Consider the following 25047-nt stretch of genomic DNA (forward strand, 5'->3'; position numbering starts at 1 on the left):
TGTTGAAGAGCACTGGGCCCAGGACTGAGCCCTGCGGTACCCCACTCGTTACCTCTCCCCAGCTTGAGAAGGTCCCATTGATAAGCACTCTTTGAGTCCGATTCTGTAGCCAACTGTGGATCCACCTGAGAGTTGTTTCATCTAGCCCACTTTGAGCTAGTTTGCTCATCAGGAGATCATAGGGCACTTTGTCGAAAGCTTTGCTGAAGTCGAGGTATATGATGTCTACAGCATTCCCACGGTCTACAAGGGAGGTGACTTGATCAAAAAATGAGATCAGATTTGTCTGGCAGGACTTGTTTTTGACAAATCCATGTTGGCTTCGAGTAATCACGGCATTGTTGTCAAGGTGCTCCCAGATGGATTGCTTTATGATCTGCTCCAGAATTTTCCCAGGGATTGATGTCAGACTGACTGGTCTGTAGTTCCCAGGTTCCTCCTTTTTACCCTTTTTGAAGATAGGGACAACGTTAGCCCTCCTCCAGTCATCTGGCACTTCCCCCGTCCTCCATGATTTCTCAAAGAGAATAGACAGCGGTTCTGAGAGTTCTTCTGCCAGTTCCTTTATGACTCTAGGATGCAGTTCATCTGGCCCTGGAGATTTGAACTCATTCAAAGTAATTAGGTGTTCCTTGAGCATATGCCTATCGATCTCAAGCTGCAATCCTGCCCCTTCAGCCTGTACTTCGCCTTTGCCAGGGGGGTCATAGACCCTCTTTTGGGAGAAGACTGAGCCAAAGTAGGAATTGAGCACCTCTGCCTTTTCTTTGTCATCTGTTATCATTTTTCCATCCTTATTTAATAGCTGAACCACCATTTCTTTCCTCTGCCTTTTACTATGCACGTAGCTGAAGAAAGCCTTTTTGTTGTTTTTAACATCCCTTTCTAACCTCAGCTCATTCTCAGCTTTAGCCTTCCTGACGCCATCCCTGCAATTCTGTGCTATCTGCCTGTACTCTTCCTTTGTTACTTGGCCTTCTTTCCACTTCCTATATGTGTCCTTTTTTGTTTTCAGGTCATCCCTAAGCTTTTTGTGAAGCCACATTGGCTTCTTCTGTTGTCTTCCACCTTTTCTTCTTGTTGGAATTGTTTTTGATTGTGCCTTGAGAATTTCCTTTTTTAAAAGCTCCCACCCATCTTGGACTCCTTTTCTCGCTAGCATCACTTGCCATGGGACCTTACTGATCATTGTTCTGAGTTTATGAAAATCAGCTTTCCTAAAATCCAGGGTACGCATTTGACTACACTCGGCTTTTGCTTCCCTTAGAACCAAAAACTCAAGTACAACATGGTCGCTTTCCCCCAGAGTTCCTGTAACTGCTACTTTATCCACTAAGTCATCTCTGTTGGTTAGGATCAAGTCAAGGATAGCCGATCCTCTAGTTCCTTCCTCTACTTTCTGTAGGAGGAAGTTATCTGCCACACAAGTCAGGAATTGCCTGGAGGGGCCATGTTTTGCAGAATTCGTCTCCCAACAAATATCGGGGAAATTGAAGTCCCCCATTACTACTACATCATGCTTCCTTAAAACATTGGCTATTTGCTTTTCAAAAGTTTCATCCTTGTCTTCTCCTTGATTGGGTGGCTGGTAGTAGACTCCGACCACCAGGTTCCTTTTATTCTTTGCTCCATTTATTTCAACCCAGATGCTCTCGATGGGGCTACCAAGCTGATCCTCCTGTATTTCTGTGCAGAGATATGTATTTTTCACATACAGTGCAACCCCACCTCCCTTTCTGTTCCTCCTGTTCTTTCTGAACAAGTTATATCCTTCAATTGCTGTATTCCAGTCATGAGAGTCATCCCACCAAGTCTCAGTTATACCTATCAGGTCATAATTTCCCTCTTGTATTAAGAGTTCAAGTTCGTTCTGTTTGTTTCCCATACTCTGGGCATTAGTATATAGACATCGAAGACCATGTGCTTCATAGTCTGGCTTTCTTCCTACATGTGTCTGAAGACTATTATTGGGCGCTATCAGAGTTGTTCGCTCCATTGCAGTGCATGCGCCTATGTCCATTGTTACCCCCAACATTACATCTCCCTTCCCCGTAGAATTCAGTTTAAAGCCCTCCTGATGAAGTCCTTCATGCTGTGGCCAAACACATTCTTCCCAGCCTTTGTGAGGTGCAACCCATCCCTAGCCAACAGCCCATCTTCCAGGAAGTATAGCCCGTGGTCCCAGAATCCAAATCTCTCTTGTCGGCACCACCTTCGTAGCCAGTCATTCACCTGGAGTATTTTTCGTTCCCTTCCTATCCCTCTTCTAACTACTGGAAGGATGGATGAGAAAACTATCTGGGCCCCAAAGTTCCTGGGTTTCCTTCCCAAAGCTTCAAAGTCTGACGTGATCTCTTCGTAACTCCGCTTGGCAGTATCATTTGTTCCCACATCGATGAGAAGAAAGGGATACCTGTCAGTGGGCTTTATGAGTGCAGGCAACCTTTCAGTCACGTCTCTAATCTGTCCTCCCGGGAGACAACATACCTGGCGAGTCCATGGGTCTTCGCGACATACTTGGGTCTCGATCCCACGCAGCAAGGAGTCTCCCACTACTACCACTCTTCTCTTCTTCTTCTTGTAGGCCTGGGTTTCATCGCCTCTGTTTGACTGACCTTTAGCCTCTTGCTCACTCTCATGCAGGTTCCCCTGTGATTCTTCCTCTGCAGGCTGTCCTCCAGTCTCATCTGCAAGTACCTGGAATCGGTTCCACAGCTCCACTGCTTCCACTGGTGCAGAGTGGCGTCTAGTTCTTCTTCTCCTAACTGTCACCGTTTTCCAAGGAGTATCCTCTATTCCATTTTTCTTCACCTCAGCATTTCCCACTGCCTCATCTTGCTGTTGCTCTTCAAGACTTCCTCTCTTCTCAAGATAGTTCTCAAATATTTGTTTCTTGTTGTGGGAAATTTTGCTGTGACAAATGTTGGGAACCCTCTCTATTCTGAGGTAGCATTTGCACATACTTGTCTCTTTTGTTTCCTACTGGTACTATCCCTACCTTACTCCTTTCCTAAAAACTGTAATTTCAGTGATATTAAACTGAAATTAAACTATTTCCATTCTCCCTAGTTTGCTCACAAAAAAGTCTGAGCACTGTTCAGGGTCAGAGATCCTCTTCAGAGTGGCTTAAAGCAGGGGTGGCCAGAAAATAAATCTCCAGTTGTTTTGGACCAGTACCCAGCATTCTTGGCCATTAGCCATGCAGGCAGAGGTTTCTGGGAGTTGACATCCAAAATATCTGGAGATCTACCTTCTGCCCATTCCTGGCCTAAGGCTGATGGGAGGGATAGGTAACTTTTCTCACCCTAAGAGCCACATCCCCTCATGACCTTCCTTTGATTTAACCACAGAGTTTTACCTGAGTTGTCTGATAACATTAGCTGAACCACTTGCACACAAACCTGTTATGACTATTTCTTATTCTCTTGCATGAATGAGGAAACTCGGATGATCCTGCATTTTCTCCAAGTATTTTTTTATTATTTTGTTTTATCCACCCCTTCTTCCAAGGAGTCCAGGTCAATGTGCATGATTTCCCTGCCCCCTCCATTTTGTCCTTGCAACAATCCTGTGAGGTGGGTTGGGTCGAAAGATAGGGATGGCTATTGGGGGGGGAATTTGGCTCTTTGGGGGTTCGTCAGATTTCCCCACAGCCCCTGGCTCAGCTTACATTTGCAAGCTGAGCCATGGGCTTTTCCTCGAAATCTGGGAATTGGAGGTTTCCCCCTACAATCACCATTTCTCCAGGATCCCCAACATGACACCGGTGGTTACCATTTGCATGAATTGCTGTTGTAATTTGCATAATTTGCAAAGATTTTGGCTGTAAATTGTGCAAATTTGCACAATTTGCAACCATTTCTTGCAAATTATGCAAGTTTTGCAAAAACTTGCAACCATAATTTGCTCAAAAAAATTTTTACTCAAAATATTTTTTAATAGAAATTCTGCCAGCTGGCCCGACTCGTTGCACGCTGAGTCGGGCCAGATGTCAGAAGACAGAACAGAGTTCGGGGGACCAAGCTGACAAAAGCTCGTTGAGCTCCATGCCCCCAACCAGATTCCTCCGACATCCCTACCAAGAAATAGTGACTGGCCGAAGGTTACCTAATAACCTTTGTAGCTGAATAGGAATTTGAGTATGTTCCTGGTCTGTGTCCAACTATGTAACCACTATATTGCACTGATTCTGTATTTATCTATTTATGTTCAAGCAAATGATAGCAGTTAACTCTGTAATATCAGGACCGTGCATGATGTCCTTCCATTAACGTTCTGCTTGAAATTATCCCTGGATCTTCTCACAACAACCAATTTGGACTTAACATTAGACTGCCACTCAAGAAGTGGTAAGCCCTGCACTAATGGGAAGGGGCATTTCCCATTTTTAGCTGTAAGTTGGTGGTACAAATATAGTGGCCTAGTGCAAACACAATCTGACTCTGACTGAATTGGCAGACATGCTTGCTTGCTGCTGAAGAGGGAATCGGGGGGCCCTTTGTGTATAACCATTCCTCTGTGTCATTTTCCCTCCCAGCCCTCTCAGTTTCCCTAACCTGAAGCTCATTTTTCATATTTAAGGAGAGTATTACATTGGGAGGAACTGCTCCCTGTAGGGCTGGAATTTCATTTTGAGCAGTTGCCTCGTGAGAGTAGCAGCAGTTCAGTGGGATAACGGTATCTGCTCTGAACCAACGCTAATGGCCAAACCCTGTGGGAGCCTGAAGAATTCTCCCCCAGAGAGCCAGCATGCAAATTCCCTTCCAGGCGGCTACTGCATAGGCCTTTAGTGATTAGTCATGCTGGGGCTCAAGACTGCATATGTTGGGAAGCGGGGGCGGGGTTGGGGTGTGTGGGGTTTTTTGTTTTTGTTTTGCAGCCTCAAAGCTGCAGCTGAGGCCTGGGAGAGTCTGGTCAGTAAGCAGAGACTGATTTCCTGGGAAAGACCACAGCAATGTGAGCTGCCTCTCTGGTTCTTAGACTTCTTTTATGGGGAGGAAGACAATATTTCCAGAAGTTAGTGGAACGAAATAATAACGTTGGTATGGGGTAAGCAGGCTTTCTAGTTATGCCAAGCTCTTCATCGGCCAGGATGGAAAGATTGCTTTTGTGGCAGAGAGAGCAAAATTGGGCACAGATACTTTTTTTTAAAGGTCTTATGGAAGTGACCACATCACAAAGCATTTTCTTCACTTCATAGTGCATTTAACCAGGAAGAAGCTACAGACTGTTGTAATTGACTCAAAAACGAACTGTGCATGATGTTAGATGGTGAGCCTGCAGGTTGACAATCTCTTTTTAACCCTCATACCGTGCTTAAATATTTGAAACCATAAATATTTCTGTTATTATTAATATGAATCAAAATAAGGTATCAGTGTCTCATTAAAGACATATGAAGAAAACCCAGGCTCCATAATTAAATCCTTGTGGACTTTTACAGGTATGCTGTAGGATTGGCATTGAGATAGTAGGTGCCTGCTGCTCTTCGGATCTGTGAAGTGTTTGGTTGCATTTGAGCACAGTTTGCCAGCCAACTCATGAGGAGCTGAATGAAATCATTCATGTGAATGGTTCATAATTGCTGTAGAAGACATTCAGAAACACATGGCACAGCCCTCGTGGAATTATATCACTTCAGAATGCAGATGGGGATCCCATGTTTGAGAGTTCCCCCGCATCAGAACTCCCCTGCACTCGCTTGCATTTTTAAAAGTAGGGAAAAGGGATCTAACCTTTTTGGCATGCTTGCTTTCTGTCTGCAGTGTTTGTATGTGGGGAAATGTCTAAATATATTACTCCACCCACCTGCCTTCTGAAGTGGTACAGTTCCAGAAAGGGTATACTACATGCTTTTCCATGCATGTGTAAATTGGCTGTGTAATTGATATGGGCACATCCGAAAGCTAGCCCAGATGCTGAAAGGGGGAATGTCAAATGCTTACAAGTTTGTGAGTTTCTAACTCATAATTCCAATTTATCCTGCATAATTTGGGCTTCTTTGTTTACATTTTGAGAATGAATTGTGGTCATGTTTTTCTAACATCTGCAAGAGGTCCTTTAGGAAAGCGTGCAGAAGGATGAGACTGCCTGCCTCTCTAACCCCAGTTAAGTAAATCGTGTGTTGGTCATCCTTCTTTTCATGAAGGCTCAAGTGGGATTAGGCCTCATTTACTTTTCTCCCCAATCCAATAGGTCCCAATCCCATATAACTCCTTCTTTTGGGGGACAATGCTGCTGCTTCAGCCTGTGTTAGCTATAAGCCAGGACTGGAATTACACTTGAAAGCGAATTATAAGACCAATTTTATTTTACTGATTATTGAAGTAAGGGTGGACGGATCGGTCTATTTTTGATCCATGACACTTTTTGCATATGTTCACTCATAAGTGTATGCATTCCTGTTTCCACGTTAATTTGTGAATTTTTTAAAAAGCTGCATGAAAATCTAAATTTAAATAGTATTTTTGAACATATTTTCTGAAACAAATACTCTTCTAAACTTATTTTCTCTCAAAATACACATTTGTACACATATTATATCTCAACATATGCATTTAAAACAAATTTTAAATACATGTTGAGCTGAAAACTGCACTGCAAAATTTGGAGAAGTGTGAAATCCGAAGGATGGCTACATTCCAATCAGTGCATTAATCCAGGAAATGCAGATCAGGTCAGTTCATAGTGGAATTCCTTAAGCATCCTAACTTGGAAGACAAGTTCGGAGAAGGAGCATGGTCAGAGAACTATGTTTCAGATTTAGTAATTGTAGTAGGAACTTAAAGTATATGAAGAAAAGGTATGTAAGTGTTATATGTAGCCCTTTTCCTCCTTGTGCAAAGGTGCCTGAAGAGCCATGGAAAGTCTGTGAGTGACTTAATAAGTATGAATCTCATTGCCTGTGGCAAGTAAATTAATTTCCTTCAGGCGACCAGCACAGCCCCCCATTGCTGAGATGAAAAAGAAGGCTCAGCACTGTGCTGTACATTATAATTGGCAAGGCTGACTGAAAAGGAAATGGAGCTCTCAAAGAGGGAGAAAACTTCTAGTAAAAAGACAGGAAACTGTTTATAGTAAGAAAGAGTAGCACGTCTGTGTGAAAGACTGACTAGGCTCTGTGTTTCTTGCACTTTTATGCTTTTCTTTTTAGCAAGTCTCTGGGATTGTTTTCAACATGTGCGGTAATGGTGCATTGGTGTGGCAAGTCAAATAATAGCAAAATAGTGGCAATGTGGGAGGGGCAAATTTGACTGAATATAAGAAGCCCTGCTGAATCAGATGATGAGTCTATCTTAACCAGGATCCTGTTTCCAGCAGTAGCCTGCCAGGTGCTTTCAAGAAGCCCACAAGAAGTACCGTTATTGTAGTTGGAATTGTTTTTAATAGTGTATTTTAAATGTGATTTTTATTGTTACTGTAGCTGAAATAGTTTTTAATAGTGTTTTTAAATGTGTTTTTTAATATTTATATGTGAACCACTTAGAAATGTTACTATATTAAGTGGTATATAAGTATTACTACTAATAATAAGAAGTTGGGCAAGAGGGTCACAGCCCTCCTCTGTTGTTTGTCCCAAAACATCAGGTATTTATAGGTACACTGTCTCTGAACATGGAGGTTCTATTAAGCTATCATGGCTAGTTAGTAGCCACTGAGGGTACTAATATCCTCTATGAATTTCACTTTCCCCCTTTTAAAGCCATTTTAGCCGATGACCTTCACCACATCTTGAAGCAGTAAGTCCAACGAGTTAATTTTGTGTTATGTGTGAAGAAGTGTTAACTTTCTTCTTCCATGAATATACTGCCAAGCAACTTCACTGGGTGACCCCAAGTTCTAATTTATGAGAGAGGGCAAAGAAATCTCTCTCTGTCCACTCTCTCTAAACTAGGGGTGCACAACCTGCAGCTCCTCACCCCCCACTGCTGCCAAATTCCTAACCACCCCCAGTCCCACCAATTTCTTCTTACAGATAGCTGTTTCCACGCTGCTGCTAGCAGGGAGGAAAGGGCAATCTATCTCGGCGATCATTGGTGTGTGTGTGTGCGCGCGTGCACGTGCATGTGTATGCCCATATGTGTATGTATGCATGTATACACCCTGGCCAGTATCACATGCGGCCCTAGGGGCCATAAAGCTTGTGCATCCCTACTCTAAACCATACATAAATGTATCCCTCAGTCATCGTTTCTGAATAAAAAAGCCCCAAATATTCAAGCCCCTTTTCACATAGATTGAATAGGTGGAAGTGGAGTGAGCCATCTGGCCCTGTCCCCAACCTCCATGCATTGGAACAAAGGTGAGAATTGGGTTTCTATGCACATACAGCTGTAGAAACCGAATTCTCAACTTTGTCCCAACACAGAGAGGTGAGGTGTGGGGCCATCCAGTGCAATCACACTCCCCTTTGTTCTTTAACCTCTAGTTCTTCCTGTAGGGAATGGGTGACTCATCCTGGATAGGAATATGCAACATAGTCTAACAACTTCTAATGGTCTATCTTTGGGCCAGCCCTATGTTGCAGTAGTCTTTGCCTCGCTGCCTTTCTCTCTGGGTCAGGCACAAATTTCCCTCCTGTTCTTAAAGCAATTTCTGCATAGTATGAAAGAGGACAAGTGCAGAATATCCTTGTTGGCAAGAAAATTGCAAAGAGAGATTTGAGTGTGTTGTTGTAAGTCAGGATAACGGAACAGAAAAGGGGATCATTCTTTGCTGTTAACTAGATCAGCCTTCCCCAACCTGGCACCATCTGGATGTGTTAGATTATAGCTCTCATCATCCGTTGGCTATGATGGCTGGAGTGATGGGAGTTGTAGCTCAACATATTTCTTGTGGGGAGACAGGTTGGGGAAGGCTGTTCGTACCAGGCACTGTGAGCAATCCCAGGTGGTTGGGTGTTCGGGAACTGGAAAGAGTGTAATTTTTAGCCTGGAAGGGGAACTGCCTTTCTTCATGTTCCTTGTGTTACTGCTGCATTCTTTCCCCCTCCATTCTCTGTCTTTGGTAGAGAAGATGGCCAGCTGAAGACAGCTGGAAGATAGTATCAGCAGACTGGGCAGGGATGAAAGGGTTCCACAATCTCTCTCTGTCTCTCTCTCTCTTTGTCTCTTAAATAGCTGAAGTAACAGTGTTCCTTTGGAGAACACACCTGTCAGGAGCAAAATCCTGTGCTTCTCTCTTCTAGTCATAGTTGGCAGCCCTTGAAAGCACAGCCCTCACAAGGCTGAGAGTTTCTTTCATCCCTGAGAGGAGGCTGGGTTGTGATTGATTTATGCTGTCCTTTTGAATTCCAGCCTTTAGGGATGGCAGCTTCACCTTTCTAAGGGTTTAGGGGGGGGGGATGGGTATTTGACACTTGAATTATTGAACAATACCATTTGATACTCGTGTATACATTCTCATTGTAGTTATTACCTGTGGTGAGCTGAGGGCCTTTCCAGAAGAACAATTTATAGAGCAAAAAATCTACACTTGTTGCTCATTTCTTGTGTAGTATCCACACACCTGAAGTAAAAGGAGAAAGAAGTTACGTTTCTCCTTTCAGTGACTTGAATTACAGTGTTCCTGTATCACATAGATTTTTCCTCATAACTACTTTCATTTACCAGCTGGACCAGACTCCCAAAAGCTGTCCAAAAAGAGGTGTAAGAAGCTGAGGGAGAGAAGATCCCTACAGTCCCTTTGATGAACTTGCTACCTAGGCAGTGTTCCAGGACCAATAGTTCTAAATTTGGACAAGAATGCTTGGAAGGGCGAAAATCTGTCATTCTGGGAAAAAACTGGCTCACCTGTATATTTAGCATGCAATTTTTTCTTCCAAAACGAGTGCATTCGGACAAATTATCAGCATTTTTGCCAGTAGCTAAAGAAGGTAGGGGTGTGTGTGTGTGTGTGTGTGTGTGTGTGTGTGTATGTATTTAAAAGGTCAGTCAGCCCAGCAGGAATAATTCCAGTCTTTTTTCAGTATGTCGGTGACTGTCCTGATTCACAATGTTTGATTGAATGTAGAAGGCAGGAGCTGGGAGGAAGGGGGAAAGGAGAGAACTGGAGTTGGGCACTGACTTCAGTGCCTTTGTGAGGAATTATGGAAGATACTCCTGGTTTGGAACTGGCTGCGTGACTTAGGAAGAACTGAGGAGTAAAAGCTGTTGTGTGGCTGCTGTATGCTTTGGGAAGGGGAAAAGACTATTATGAAGAAGGGATGGGGTAAGTGGAAAGATGGCAAAAGCTTGAGGATAAATATTTATTGGAATCTTTTTGTGGTTGTTTGCAAAAATGTCATGAGGTTTGGGAATGCTGGACATGGGTTAGGTACAAGACATTTTTGTTCCTCAGTCCCACATGTCAAGATGATGTGTGTTCCTTCTCCTCACTCTCTCTGTTTCCAATCTTCATTTGCTTATGTAGCCAAAGTAACACCAACCGCACACAAGGGGGGAGATATGGGCAGACACGGAGGAATGGTGAGGTATGGACAAGGACAAAGTATCTTTAAGAGAAGGGAAAAAAACCCATTGGGGAAGCAACCCCTAAAACAACCTAACGAGGACTAAGCATGCTGAGTGTCCACAGAGCACTAACTGACTGTTGCGGGGGGTGGGGGGTGGAATGGAAAACTGGGTGGGAAGGGAAATAGAATGGAATAGCACAGAGGAGGACATGGTTGGCAGCCTGGAACAGTGAAAAGCGCTCCACACAGGTCCCACTTGTTCTTTGTTTTGGAGGTCATGTTCTAATTTTGTACCCTAGGGACTGAGAAGAATCATGAGGCTTTTTCATTCCCTGCCTTGGAGTGCAGACCATCCCTGCTCGCTGGGGTATGAGTCTTAACTCCACCCCTCTATTTTGCAGCAAATTTCTTGACAGAGTCTCTGTGGAAAGGCTACCACGCCTGTTTTGTGCCATTTTGTTGGGAATCTTTTGAAATTCTGGCAGTGGACAACATGGAAGTTGTTTTGGTACATATGGAAAACAGGGCATGTTTCCAGTGGTGTGGAAAGTGAAAATATTGGCTGGCATTGGGAGCAGAGTGAGAACAACCTCTATGCTATGGCAGATTTTCAGGCCTGAGGCTAGCAGGATATAGGAAAGTTGCCTGTTTGCTTACGTAAGTATAACTGCCTCTGTGTGAGTGTGGGCAGAAAAAGTGGGATGTTGGTCAGAGCTGCCTGGGGCTCCGAATTATAGGGCCGCGTGTCCTTAAGTCCACCACAGCTTCAAATAAGCATTCTAGTTAAAAAGACTGTTTCTTGCCATTTTATAGGCCAAGATTTATTTTTGATGAAGATCTGCCTAGTCCCCTGTTCCATTAGCATGACTCTACATCAGTATTGTTTAGTTTGTTGTGGTGTACAATAGAGTACTTGGGATCTATGGGAAGGGCAAAATTAGCTGTCTTTTTAGCATAATTGGGAACATAATTTGAAGGGCATCACAGAGTTGTGTTTTCTTGGGGGTAGAAAATGTGCTTAGGAAGAACCAAATTGGGTATCAAAGGAGTTTGGGAAGGGGTACAGTGTGTTCCTAGGTGTGGCAACGCTACCCACTCACAGATGTCCTATGTGGTGATAGTTATTACTCTCACTACTTGATAATGTGTATTTTCTAAAGTGTCCTTGGTGCATGTGTGTAGGACTTAAAAGTAAACATATATCAATGAATGTCCCTAATAGCTTTACCTTACCTCTCTTGTTGTATTCTAGTGCTGCCCACTTGCTCCCCTTTGGATTTTCATTGCGACAATGGCAAATGTATCCGTCGTTCATGGGTCTGCGATGGAGACAATGACTGTGAGGATGATTCTGATGAGCAGGACTGCCGTAAGTTTTTGTGGCTGTTATTTATTGTTCATACAAAGATTTTTGAGATTTCTTTAACAATATAAGAACCCCCCTCTTGATGGTATAAGATATATAACAACAAACCTCAATTTCCCGTGGTTCCCTCCCTGCACACTTCTGTTCAGTTCACTGTTGTGTGTTAAGTTCTGTGTTGTACATATTAAATCATTTACAGTTATCACTTCCACATCTGTTAATTTGCCTATTATGGTATTATATTTAAAAGACAGTGGGGCTGTTCGCACAACATGTGTGTGGCCACCATTTTGAATATGCAACCCCTACTCGGGGGTTGTTGTGTGAGTGTGGGTTATGAAAGGCTTAGCAGAACCCTATAACAGACCATGGTTTATTCCACGGTTGTTTAACCCTGATTGATATAACCCACGCTTGCTGGGTCTTCACAACACGACAATCTCCAAGCAGGGGTTGCATAATCAAAATGGTGGCCATGAGCTACAGCGTGTCATCCAAACCGAGTCAGAGAGAGAGAGAGAGAAAAGAATGGAGGAAGAGGGAAAAGGAAAGGGGTAATTTTTTTAAAAAGGAAAAGAAAATGATACAAAATAAAACAGAGCTCATGGTATTAATAGTGCCAGAGGCTGGGTGTTGCGAGGAGGAAGAACATGTCCTCCATACCTCAGTCCTCATAGAGTTCTAAAAAATACTGCCAGACATTTTGGAATGTATTGTTCCTCACTCTTTTTATTTATTCATTATTTATTTATCTGTTATATTTATATCCTGCCTTTCCTCTAAGGAGCCCAAGGTGGCATACATGATTCTTCTCTCCATTTTATCCTCACAACAAGGTAGGTTAGGCTGAGAGTTGATGACTGGCCCAAAGTCACCCAGTGGACTTCATGGCTGAGTGAGGACTAGAACACAGGTCTCCCCAGTCCAACACTAACTACTATACCACATTGGCTCTCAAACAAATATTTAATGTAAACCATTAATGAGCTGCGAGTTCCAAGGGGTTTTCACGTATTTATCCACATCGGGGGACCTGATGGCTTTCTACCTCTGCAGTACTATATGTTTGGAAATGAGTGTAGCCCTATAGAACCAGGCTGTCTGTTCCTCAGACATGCCCATTTTAAAAGTGTCTCCTATGATAGTCTGGAGCAATTGAATAGAACAGGATTTATTTAAGGTCATACTGATTCTAATAATTACTTCTTTCCAGAAAAATGGTGTAATAGCACAGTCCTAAAGAAGGTGGGAGAGATTAGTTTGTGGTGCTTTACATCTCCAGCAGTTAGCATCTGTTTGGATGCCTAAGTGGGAAAAAAAAACTTTCAGGGTTCCAGTGTATCCTGAGGAGTATTTTTTGTTAGATGAGCCTGAGATAGGGATCTAAGATGGAGAGCTTTATAGCTGCAAGGCTTTTCATTGTGATGGCTTTAATTTTTATTTAAGCTCCTTTTTCCAGTTAGTCTGAATACACTCTAGATCTGGCAGCAATTATTGTCGGACAGTTGCATAAAGAAATGCATTGAGTTTGCAAAGTGCTCAAAGCTTTGTAGTGTTTGTAGCAGATCTGGGGGATCTGTTGCACTTCATGCATCTGGGCCAAATTTGGAAACTATTCTGTGCTTGAGTTGTATGTATTGCCATACAGTACAGGATGGTAGCTCAAATTGATCATGGAGGGTTTTAAAGTATTTTCCTCTGGACGTAATTGAGATAGGTGGGAAATACCCCTCTCGGTCCATGCCTTTCAAAGTATGAGTTGGTGGCCAATTAGAATATGTGGGTTCCCCCATAAAGTGAATTCAGTATGGTCATAAGGGTCAAGCTGAAGCTGTTACCCTCCCTACCTGTCTTGTGGCCCAAACAGTGGGTATCTGATCTGTCCAAGTCTTAAGGTGCTTTGATCCCAATGCTGCCCATCTCTGTAATGGCAACACAGCTAATGCTTCTAGTGCTGCCCCTTCAGGGCAGTTGGCACTCTCATTTTGCCTCCAACTTTTGGCTTGGACTGTTAGGTGGGTGTTATGATATATATGTAAATTGAGTGGGTTAAAACCAACTAACTTTACAGGAAGTTATAATTTGGATAACAGAATATGTGGTTTTGCTCCGGCACTCCACAGAAAATTCCTAAATAAACTCTCTCAAATACTGTTTCTGGATTGACAAAGGCAGGCCCCTCAGCACAGATAATGTTCATTATTAGGGTATTTATTTTCCCACAGAGGCTCGTTGCTATATTGCTCACTTCATTAAATCAGTCTGAATTAGTGCCAGGAGTGTATCTAGATTAGGCTCTACTGCTTGCCTTACTTGCCCAGGTATGTGTATGCCAAGGGATTTAAAGTTATCAGTCATCCAAGTAAATGGCTGGTCATTAAACCGTGTGCTGTGAGGAATCAGTCCAATGGACATGGCTTCAGATTTAGTCCAGTTTATCCAGAGAAGTCCACTATTAGTGTCATGAGCCTAGGTACAGTAGTGTCTGGGTCTGTTAAAAGCAACAGAGCATCATCTGCATAGAGTGCAAGTTTATATTTGTAGCCTCCCACTTTGAGACTCTTGATGTCTGAGGCTTGTCAACTTGCACATGGTAATGGCTTAAGTGCAATGCTGAAAATAAGTGGGGAAAGGAGACATCCCTGCCTCGGGGATGATATGAGGTAGCTATGAGGAAACTCCAACTGACCCTGTCAAAGGCCTTCTCTGCATCCAGTGAGACAATCAGCATTGGAAAATGCCTCTGATCAGTTGCAGCCATAACGGTGAAGAGCAGGTGAAGGAGGTGAGCCTCCAGCCTCCCAGGCACAAATCCCACCTGGTGTAAAAGAGTGGATAAATATTTGTTTAGATGATTGGCAGTTAGGATTTTTGTGTTGGCATTAATGAGGGAAATTTGTCTTTAATTGGAACATAGTTGGGGATTCCATCCTGGGTTTGGAATTAATTATATATTGGTACCATATATGCTTTCAGGCATAGTGGAAGTTTCTGAGATCTCTTGGGTCAAATTTGTCAGCATGGGAAGGAGGTCTTTTAAGAGTTTTGTACCATTCAGTGTTATATCCTTCTGGCCCCAGTGATTTGCCCATTTTCATTTGTTTCACTGTGTTTTCTATTTCACTGATCCGGTTTGCACAGTGAAATAACACATGGTTTGTTAACCATGGTTTGATTGAGAGCGTCCAGGCTCCTGACTGCTCACTCGCTTCCAGTGCAGAAAACGATCCAGAGATGCTGCGTCCCTGGCTGGTTCTCTGTGATTTTCAAACCCAGAACTTGGGGTGGTTAGGGGAGAAACAACCCAGAGTTTTAACCGCAAAACAAACCATGCATTATAATTCTGGGTTGTTTCTCCCTCAACAACCCAGAGTCCTGGGTTTGGATGTCATGCTTAGGGCACCGGAAGCAGTCAAGCAGTTGGGAGCTAGCATGCGTGCTCGCTTTCAAACAACCCACGGTTAACAAACTATGGGTAGTTTCATTGTGGAAACAGGGTCAGTGGCTGTAAGAGGGAACTGAAGGTATTTCTTCTGTGCTATCGTTACATCAGGCATCTCCATTTTCTGCAGGAAATTCTGTAGGACTTCATTACTGGGGACAATGTCATCTTTATACAGAGTGGAATAATATTTCTGGAATATGCTATTAAAGGCTTTTGTATCTTTCTGTACTTGTCTGTTGCTGTCCTTAATGCAGGCAATGGTGACTCTGCTCTTGATTTGTTTTAGTCTGAAAGCAAGTAGTTTGCCTGTGCTCTCCCCAGACACCCAATAGAACTGTTCAGCGCATGGCAATAGGAAATCAGCTTGATGGGCTTGTATTTTATTCACTTCATACTGGTTTTTTACAAGGGCAGAGTATTTTTGAGGTGTGCATGGGGGTGTTGCATCGTTTCAGTTCTTCCTGCAGTTTATGTTCCAATGCTAACACCTGCTTAGCCCATTCTTTTTTCCAATAGGCAGAGTAAGAGATGATTTGCAAGTATGCCTTCCCTGTGTCCTGTAATAGTTCTCTGCTGACTGCTGGTGAATTGTTAAACTGCAGGAAGTCCTGGATTTCTGTTTTAATTGTTTTTAGGAAATTTGGATCGTGTAGCAGTAATGTATTTAGTTTCAGCTGTCAGATTCCTTTGCCTTCCAGATTTTAAAAATTAATTATAATAGTCACTTGGGCATGATCTGATATTATAATTGTCCCTATTGTACTATAAGTAACAATGCAACTAATGGGAGTGGAGACCAAGAAATAATCAAGCCATGAGCTCGTTTGGTGGATTTTGGACAAAAAAGTATAGTCCCAAGCTGTGGGGTTCATTAGTCCCCAAGCATCCTGAAGTCCCATATTCTCCATAAGGGCATGGAATATGGCTTGAGATTTAGAGGATCCTTTATTCAGGGTGCTCCTATCGAGAACTGGATTACATATTTGTTAAAGCACCCCCCCCCCCAATAAATTACAGGCTGAGAGATAGCTTGGATCAGCTGGGCATGTAGGCAATTAAGGAATTCTGGATCATTTGTATCATTGAATTCGGCCTTCTTAGAATTTTTTTTTTTTTTAATGTTTTAACTGTTTTAAACTGGTGTTTTATTCTTTTATCTTGCTGTTCACCCCCCTGAAATCTTTTGGTGTGGAGCAGTATATAAATATTGTAAATAAAATAAATACATTTGTATTAGGCACATACACATTTGTCAAAGTATATTTAGCATTTCCGGTATCTACCTCTGATATCGGGAAGCTGCCATGTTTACCCCTTAGCACATTTGTGATTGTGAGTGCTAGGTGTTTATGGATAAGGAAGCCACTCTTCTTGCTCTATTTGAATCTCCTGCACCATGCACATATCCTACGCAATCCTTTTGTGATCTATGTACCTCTGTCTCGGGGGGGGGGGTGTCTCCTGCTCACTCTCTCTTTAAATACTGGAGGATATTTTTGAGGACCAGAGGGGCCTTTCACACTCCAGGTGACAATTTTTTTGGAATTCATTCTAGGATTTAATAAGTGTGGTGCATCTGAGCGATTCCAGAGTGTAAATGCTGGTATATCATAAACCATAGACTTATCCCACCATTTCCCCCCTGTAAGGTTATTTGCAGATGAATAGAAGAGATGCCATGCTTTCCCAGAGGCAGTTGGCTTTGTTTCTTTCCTCCCTGCACCATGGCCCTGGTATAGCATCTCCAGGTTGACAAATAAAAAGCAAAATAATTAAAAGCAAAAGTTATAATAATAATTAGAACTAAACCAAATGTAGATCCAGGTAGAAGTGTTGTAGTCTTGTCTGTGTACCTGAGAATCCCATTGTTTCCCTTCCCCCACTCCATTCAAGGCCACATCCAGAAGGGCAAGTTTAGGAGCAGCTCTATCTTTGCCCCCAGCCCTCAGTCAGAGACCTCCCCTCCCTCATGCTATTGCAAGAAGATGACTTATAGTAACATTGAACATCAATTCAAATTCCTAATAATTTTTACAAGATTAGTAACGGTAATTTAAAAACTGCTGTGGTTGATTCACCCTCCTTCCTCCCCATGGATTCACAGCATATAGGTTCAGTACATTTATTTTTATTGTATTTATTATTATGTTTATACCCTACTTTTCTTCCATCATGGAACTCGAGGTGGCTACATGGGATTCCTAGGTGGTGACCCCTTGAAGCACTGTCCAGACCTACTTAGCTTCAGCGAGGTGGCTGCCTTGTGTGCCTTCAGACCATGCCCTGGGAACATAGCACCCTAAAGTGTAAACTAGATGCTGCGCCATGTCTCTTACTCCTTTCTCCCCACCCTTTAGGACCCCTGTAGTGTTTGCTGAGATGCTTATATGCCATTGGCTTTGCAAGTCAGGATTCAGAGGCAGGCTAACCATCCAATTTCCCCTTCTGTGAACGTTAGATATGGAAATAACAGGGCCCTAGCCAAGCTTAGAGGATCAGGAGATTCACGCTGATCAGTAGGACACCACTAAGATTGACTGTTTGAACATCAACACAGTAATGGACTAGCTTTGATTATTTGGGTTCAGAGTCAGAATAACTTACCATGTTTCCAATAAGGTGAATTAACAGTGTGGGCCTGGAACATCAGCCCTAAAAAACACTACAGAAGTAAATAGAAGACCTGTTCTCAGTACAACACACAAACAAGGTAGACATGCAACTTCTAAGGATGTAATGCAGTTTCCATATGGGTTTCATGCCCAATAAACTTAGATGAACAATTAGGATAAGTTGTTCAAATCCCAGAGCCAGGTGCTTTCCTCAGTGAGAAATTTAGGTTCCATTGATGAAAGTTTCTGCACGTTCAGGCAAGTCAAATTGGTCTATGGTATTACTGTGGTGCATGCAGAGGATAACTGTGTAGTGGGAAAATGTTTCAAAATTCTTTTCCTTGGCTTGGTTTTTGGCTTGGTGAAACTCTTTGAGGCAGCTCACTACTGCTTTGGGAAAGTCTTGGAACAGACAGATTTGTTGTATTCTGACCCCCATATAAGTTTACCCTTCTCCCGAGCTCTGTGCATTATATCGTCTTCGGTAGTGTATTGTAAGGTCTACCTGGCACCAATATTGCATTTTTTCAGCGTCAGGATGACTTTCCTCTACTCCCAGGCAGTTGACGGGGAGCAGCATATGACGGGGCTTTTAATGTCATCTGTTTATTGTAACTGTTTTTAGCTGCTTTGAATTGTTTTTAGATTATGTATGCTAAAGATTTTATATTATATTTTTATTATGTTGTATTTTTGGATTATAATTTTTGTGAACTGCCCAGAGAGCTTTGGCTATTGAGCAGTATAGAAATTAAATAAATGAAATGAAAGTATAATAGTTTAAAGATGATAGCAGGAGGAGGGTGTGAGCTGAACGGACCTGTGAGCTCTTTTAATTTGTAGATCGTACCCATGGGTTCGGACCACGGCTTGTTACTGAAAAATAAGCCACCCCGCAGAAAATAGCTTGGGTTTGGATGACACAGCAACCAACCATGGCTGGCTGCCCATGGTGGGTTGTCATGTCATATGAACCCATTCTTCATGTCTTTAGTGGCCTCCCTCAATAGATTAAGTATACTTCCTAATTCAGGGCCTGCAGATCAAGGTTTCTCGCCATTATGTGTGGTGCCAATGTGGCTCTAACATCGTTTTTGTGGGCCCAGGTTGAATTTTGCTGCTGGTTTGGTTGGGGGAAATCAGTTTTTCACACCTCTTGCCTTTTAAGTTGTCCTTGTTTTGTTTGTGGTCTGAATAAGCAGGGAGGCCTCCAATTAGAGCAGGAGCAACATACCATCCCACCAGAAGTGTGTTTTGGACTGTCATAAGTTAATTCATCACAGGTCTTCTATGCAGAATCATTTTCTGAGTGCAAATAGAACACTGCTGGTGTATCTCCAGTATTATTAACTCTTACTGGGAGTATATTTCTGCATGTGTGTGCATGCGCTCATGTGTGTACAGGCACGTATGTGACTAATCACTGGAGTAGTTATTAGCAGTGGCTGTAATTACTGTGATGTGATTTCTGAGATCTAGGCATCAAGTGGCTGCATCTAGTGTATTGCAAACCTTGTTGTTTGGTAGATGGGATACACCTCCTCAAGCCCTTGTGTCACTTGCACTGCCTCTCCCTCATGCTGGGCTCCCATGACAAGGGTGCTGCCCCATAATGGAAGAGGGCACGGCTCCAAGGATGCCACAGAGATCTTGGGTAAGCAAAACTCCATGTTGGTTTTGACTGGTTTCCTTTTTATATTTTGTGTCCCTCCAGCTCCACGGGAGTGTGAGGAGGATGAGTTTTCATGTCAGAATGGATACTGCATACGCAGCCTATGGCACTGTGATGGGGACAATGACTGTGGGGACAACAGTGATGAACAGTGTGGTGAGTAGTCTGACTGTGATAGGTATAGTGGTGCTGGGAACCTGTACAGCAAGATTCCACATCATAGGACAGGTTATTAGGAAAGAGCTTGCATGGGCTTCAGTCCTAGGGCAATGGCCTGCAAATGATGCATTTTGGGATCCTTGTAGGAAGACTGACATGCTTCCAGCAGCAGATGTTTACCGTAGCATAAGGGGATAGTTGGCAAGTGCTTCCGAGTCAGCAGAGCAAATCAAAATAAAGTCAAGTGTCTATATAAGTAGGTTTGCCCAGGGGGGATAAAAAGGCTGGGATTTACTGTCCTAGCAGGTATGAAGAATCACAGAGGGAAATATTGCCTACTTGGCTTGCTGGGTTGGGCAACTGGGGCCATACTGATAGCCATTTCTGATTAGAGGCGGTGGCGGCAGCTGCTGCTGAAGGGTTGGGCTGGTATAGTCTCTCTTCCAAGCTAAACCACACATCATGGTAGTATATTGCCTGAACCTGTGTGTTTTCTCGAACCTTTGGAATTCCTGAATGTTCCTTTAAAAAAAAAGCCAGTGCCTAATATTAAAAAGAATAAGCAAGTGATTAATTATTTGTCTGTGCAGTGAGCATATTTGTGGGCTTGGGGATGTGATGGGTTTTTAGGCACCCTCAAGCGTTGTGTAAGTGAAGTCTGATTCCTAAGAGGGTGGGTGGGTGGGGGTGGGGATGACCTTTCATTTGAACTATTCCTTGTTCTGTCCTGCAGATATGAGGAAGTGTTCAGACAAAGAATTCCGCTGCAGTGATGGCAGCTGCATAGCTGAGCACTGGTTCTGTGATGGTGATACGGACTGCAAGGATGGCTCAGATGAAGAGAACTGCCGTAAGTATCCTCTTTCCAGCAGTTCCTGTAGCAGCTAGGCCTTCCCCAACCCAATGCCCTCCAGATATTTGGACTTCAACTCCCATCAGCCCAGCCAGCATGGCCAATGGTTTTTCGGAGTTGTAGGCCAAAATATCTGGAGGCCACTACACTGGGGAAGGGTAAGTTAAGCTCTCATTCTACTGGCGCCCAGGGTCATCTGTAATAAACATCAGGCATATTCTAGTGTTCTCAACCTTTGTGTAGGGTCCTACTGTGACTTTAGCCTTGGTATGGTGTGATAGAGTATATAGATTAGTAGTGGAAATCTGTGCAGGCATTTTGCCAAATTCAAACTCCTGAGTCCAAACCTCTGCTTAAAATTACATCACCCCTCCTCCCTCTGATAACAGCATGTGCCTCTAAGCTTTGAAGGTAACAGAATGGATATCAGTTACCATAGCTGTAACTTCCCAGAACACCTGTTATTAAAAGAGTAATGTGTTCTCTCAGAGTAACTTTTTGGAATGATTCTAGCAGAGGAATGGGAAAAGTTACATTGGAGATGGAAATCCATATACATTTTTCAAGGAAGAGTCATGGGCAGAAACGTCCAGTAATCTAGTAACCTATTCAGAGGGAAATCAACATTATTTTCAGTTGCAGTGTCACAATTCGATCTATATACTTCCTTGAGTGTTATTCCAAAAACACTTAGGTGAAAGACAGTTATGTTGGAAATGTCCTTTTGTCCAAATGAGGGGTGTGTGAATTTGAACACACACACACACACACTCCAGGCACACACACATGTTGCCCTGTGGAAGCAGGAAAATAAGCCATGCATGTGTTTTCATAATCTGCAACCAAACCAATGTCATTCTCTTACTGCTGGTAATATTTGTATGCGTGTAAAAGGACTCTGTTACTAATTTTGTGAAACTAACATGATAGCAACCCCCTGAACAGTGTATCTATTTTTAAGTTAGTCTTTTTATTCTCTTGATCCAATAAAAGCCTTCGAATTACTCATTTTGTATCTCTCTGGTATCTGTTGGCAGCCTGAGGCTGTTTCCCTTATCTGTTTCCTGATTACCAGGACTTTGAATTACCGGGACTTTGAATTAGACCTTGAGCAAAGATTTTGCTTGGGAAAGTGGGTATAATAAAGTAAACATTGGGAGAGAGGATCTGCTTTAATTTGTGCTAAGAAGTCCGAGGAAGCTCTCTTGATAGATGACTTCCCAGGACTCTTCCTCTCCTCCCTTCCGGTCTGTACAGACTTGTATCATCCCTTCCAAACTCTCCTTTCCTTGTTGCTTAAGAATGTATCAGGAGCAAATGAAAGAGTTGGCATTAACCGATGGAGTACTGAAAGAGGGAAGCCAGCTTTAGCCTTTGTGGATTACCCCCTTTCTACAGGTCACATAGCCCTTTTATCAAGTTTCTATTTCCGCCCCTACCCCCATGTCTAAGCAGTAGCTAGATTTTGTGCCAGCTGCAGAACTCTGGTCCTCCCCCCACTTTTGTCTCAAGGGCATTTTACAGAATTTGTTCTAGATAGGAGGAAACTTCAAAAGGTTTGGGTTGGGGGATGGGAAGACAATTGGGACTGCCAGCTCCTGAAGGGCAAGGGTGGGGATAATGGTGCGTGTGCGCGCGCGCGCTGTGTGTGCATGTATTGCCTTTTATCTCTCCAGATAATGAGAGCTGGCAAGGAGCCAAAGCTGCAAAGATATCTGAGCCAGGAAAAGGCTCAGAGAGGAAGCCAACTTCACGCTCTCTCCTCCATTGGCGGAGCCTTCTCTGGCTAGTTATTAATATACATCTGTGCCTTGGCAATGGAAGAGGAGTGACACTCTAACCTTGCCATGTCTAAAGTGGGATTAACAAGCTAGCCTCCTAGTTTTGTGTCTTTCTAAAAGTCTGTCTAACATGTTACCTTTAAAAAAAAACAAGTGAGGGTTTTTCCTTCATTTTAAAAGTATAATCTGCCCCCTTTTTTCCTCTTCTCTGCACCCGAGCTACCTATTCCCTGCTTGCTGGTATTTGCAGTTGAAGAAGATGCATGGCTAGCAAGGGAAGCCCAAATCTAGTTGTCTGGATTCCAGTGCAGTAGACCCCTCAGTGGTCACCTGCTCCCTTTCCTCAAACACAGTTAGATTTACTTGTATCTAACTAATTTGGAATCTTCTCCTGTGGCAATGCTGACTGCTCAAACGTCCTCCCAAAGTCTCCTTTCTATTTCTGTTTTGTGGTTCTGATTTTTCAGTGGTTTGAGTTTTGCGGTCCCCGCAGTGTTTCATGGGCACATTGTCCAACACAAAGAATTCTGTTCTCCTGTGCAATTCTCCTTGCAGGACTCTCCTGTACTATAAAGGATTGCCTGGGAGAAGGGCAGCATTGTAAGCCTTTGTCTTGGATTGTACTGGGACCTACATAGGGTCAGAGTGTGCCTGGGAAGAATTCTTATATGGAAAAGAGATGTTTGTTCTAGCATCATTCTGAGAGGAACGGTGCTCTTCAAAGGCCTGGCACTGCTTCTGGTATCTTCTGCTCGGCAGCTTTGGCAAGAGCAAGCCCTCAAACGAACATCTTCATTTTTCAATCTACAACTTGGCTAATGTCAAACCACTGCATAGTCATTAATCTCTTAGGTGTATCTGGGTGTGGCTTCAGGGAGAGGGGAAAGTTATAGTTTTGTGACGCCCTGCAGCTATCTTGGAGTGTAGCTTGCTTTTCAGGGCTAGGCCTTTAAAGAACAGCATGCCGTAGTGCTCTGAGCGCATGATACGCGCTTGGAATGCTTGTGGTTCATCACCAGTGAGTTCACACATTATGGTATGCATGTGATCATTGCCCTTGACACATTATCAACAGAGAGTGGATTTACACATGTGTTAAACACGCTGAAGCCTGCAGTTTTAATGTGTGTGATGCCGTACCTACACACAATGTCTACATGAGTATGCCCTAAGAGTTTTGTTTCTGGTAACACTCATAAGAGTGTGGTGCCACAGGAAAGCAGCTGTAGGGCTACTTTTCAGTGGCATGACATTCCTGCTGTATCTGGATGTATGGAGGAAACCCTGTGACAACTGCCTCCCCCCGACCCTGACTCCAGCATGCTAACTCTATGCAGGATGCCATCCTGAGCGTGTGAAACTGCCTAGCATAACTCACCACTTGGTGCGAAGCTGAAAGCCACTGCCTGTTACGCATCAGGCGTATTCCCTGCTGCAGGAGCTGATAAGCCATAAAACCTGTGATGTGAGGAGTTTGAATATGTGAACGCTCCCTGATGTTTATTTTCCTCGTACATAACTTTGGGACAACAGTAAAGAATGGTGGAAGTCTTAACCCCTGATGGATGCCTATAAAGCAGTGGCTGCTCTGTCTAGAAACAAAGACTCTTCCACTGCAGGCAATTGCATTCCATTGCAGGTAGTACTGTGACACTTTTCAGTGCAGTGGCAAGCTTGTGTGTACAATGTCTGCCTCTCTTATTTATTTGTTTAAGCTGCGTCTATACCCCTTGACATCCCAGGATCTCCAAGTGGTTTACATAAAAACACATACAATGCAATATTAAAAAAAAAAACACCTTAAAAACATTTCAACAAAAGCAGTAAAACAGAGCAGTGTCATGTTCAATTACAAGTCAGGGAAAGCCTGAGCAAATAAATGCATTTTCAAGAGGGGTTTGCAGCGCACCACAGTTTCCGCCTCTCAAACTACATGTGGGAGAACGTTCCAGAGGGCGGGTGCCACTACCGAGAAGGCCTGCTTACACGCTGTTGCCTAGTGACACACCGTGTTATTTGCTTTGCTTCCTATGGCTCACAATATCAGAAGCACAGAGTGGTTTAGAGATCTTTTCTTAGACTAACAGCAAAGAGGATCAAACAACAGCTGTGAATGCCCAAAACAAAAAAGACAGCTGCACCAATACATTGTTCCCAATGCATTTGGGTCTCTATCAAGGGAAATTCTTCACTTGCTTTGAAAACTCCCTAAATAACTATGTTGGATTACTTCACTTCTAGTTCTCTTAGGTGATCAATTTAGTTTGTTTATTACAAGGTCACAGATCCATTCCTTGATACACATCTTGAAAGGCATTAGGAACAATGTGATTGGTGCGGTCTTAAATACACGCCTTACTTGTTTCTTCTTCCTTCCTTGTTAGCATCAGATATTCCAGCAGCAACATGTAGCCTGGAGGAGTTCCAGTGTGCGTATGGCCGCTGTATCCTGGACATCTACCACTGTGATGGAGATGATGATTGTGGGGATTGGTCTGATGAATCTGACTGCTGTAAGTTACCTGGGGTGGAGACAGTGCTGGCTGTAGGTTTTTGAGGGCCCTTGAGCAAGACATTCGCAGTGCCCCCCCTCCCTCAGTGAGTTGACCTTCTCACTGCCATTGTCATCAGCTGCTTTGGTCCTCATCCTCGTTCTCCTCATCGCTGCCACTTGCTTGACAGGCAAAGAGCCAGGGACTTCTGAGT

At 43.3% G+C, this 25047-nt stretch overlaps 1 protein-coding gene across 1 annotated transcript in view; it reads left to right on the plus strand.

The window, feature by feature from the left end:
* Positions 1-25047, plus strand: part of LRP4 (LDL receptor related protein 4) — a 154534-nt gene that overhangs the window by 89690 nt on the left and 39797 nt on the right. The window contains exons 3-6 of the mRNA XM_084849984.1: positions 11706-11822; positions 19591-19704; positions 20441-20557; positions 24726-24854. Of these exons, the coding sequence (XP_084706110.1) occupies positions 11706-11822; positions 19591-19704; positions 20441-20557; positions 24726-24854 (477 nt within the window). The remainder of the gene's footprint in view (positions 1-11705; positions 11823-19590; positions 19705-20440; positions 20558-24725; positions 24855-25047) is intronic.

Source organism: Heloderma suspectum, chromosome 1 (genome assembly GCF_057233095.1).
Source record: "Heloderma suspectum isolate Gila_16-S chromosome 1, 16-S_ref, whole genome shotgun sequence".
Classification (NCBI taxonomy): Eukaryota; Metazoa; Chordata; class Lepidosauria; order Squamata; family Helodermatidae; genus Heloderma; species Heloderma suspectum.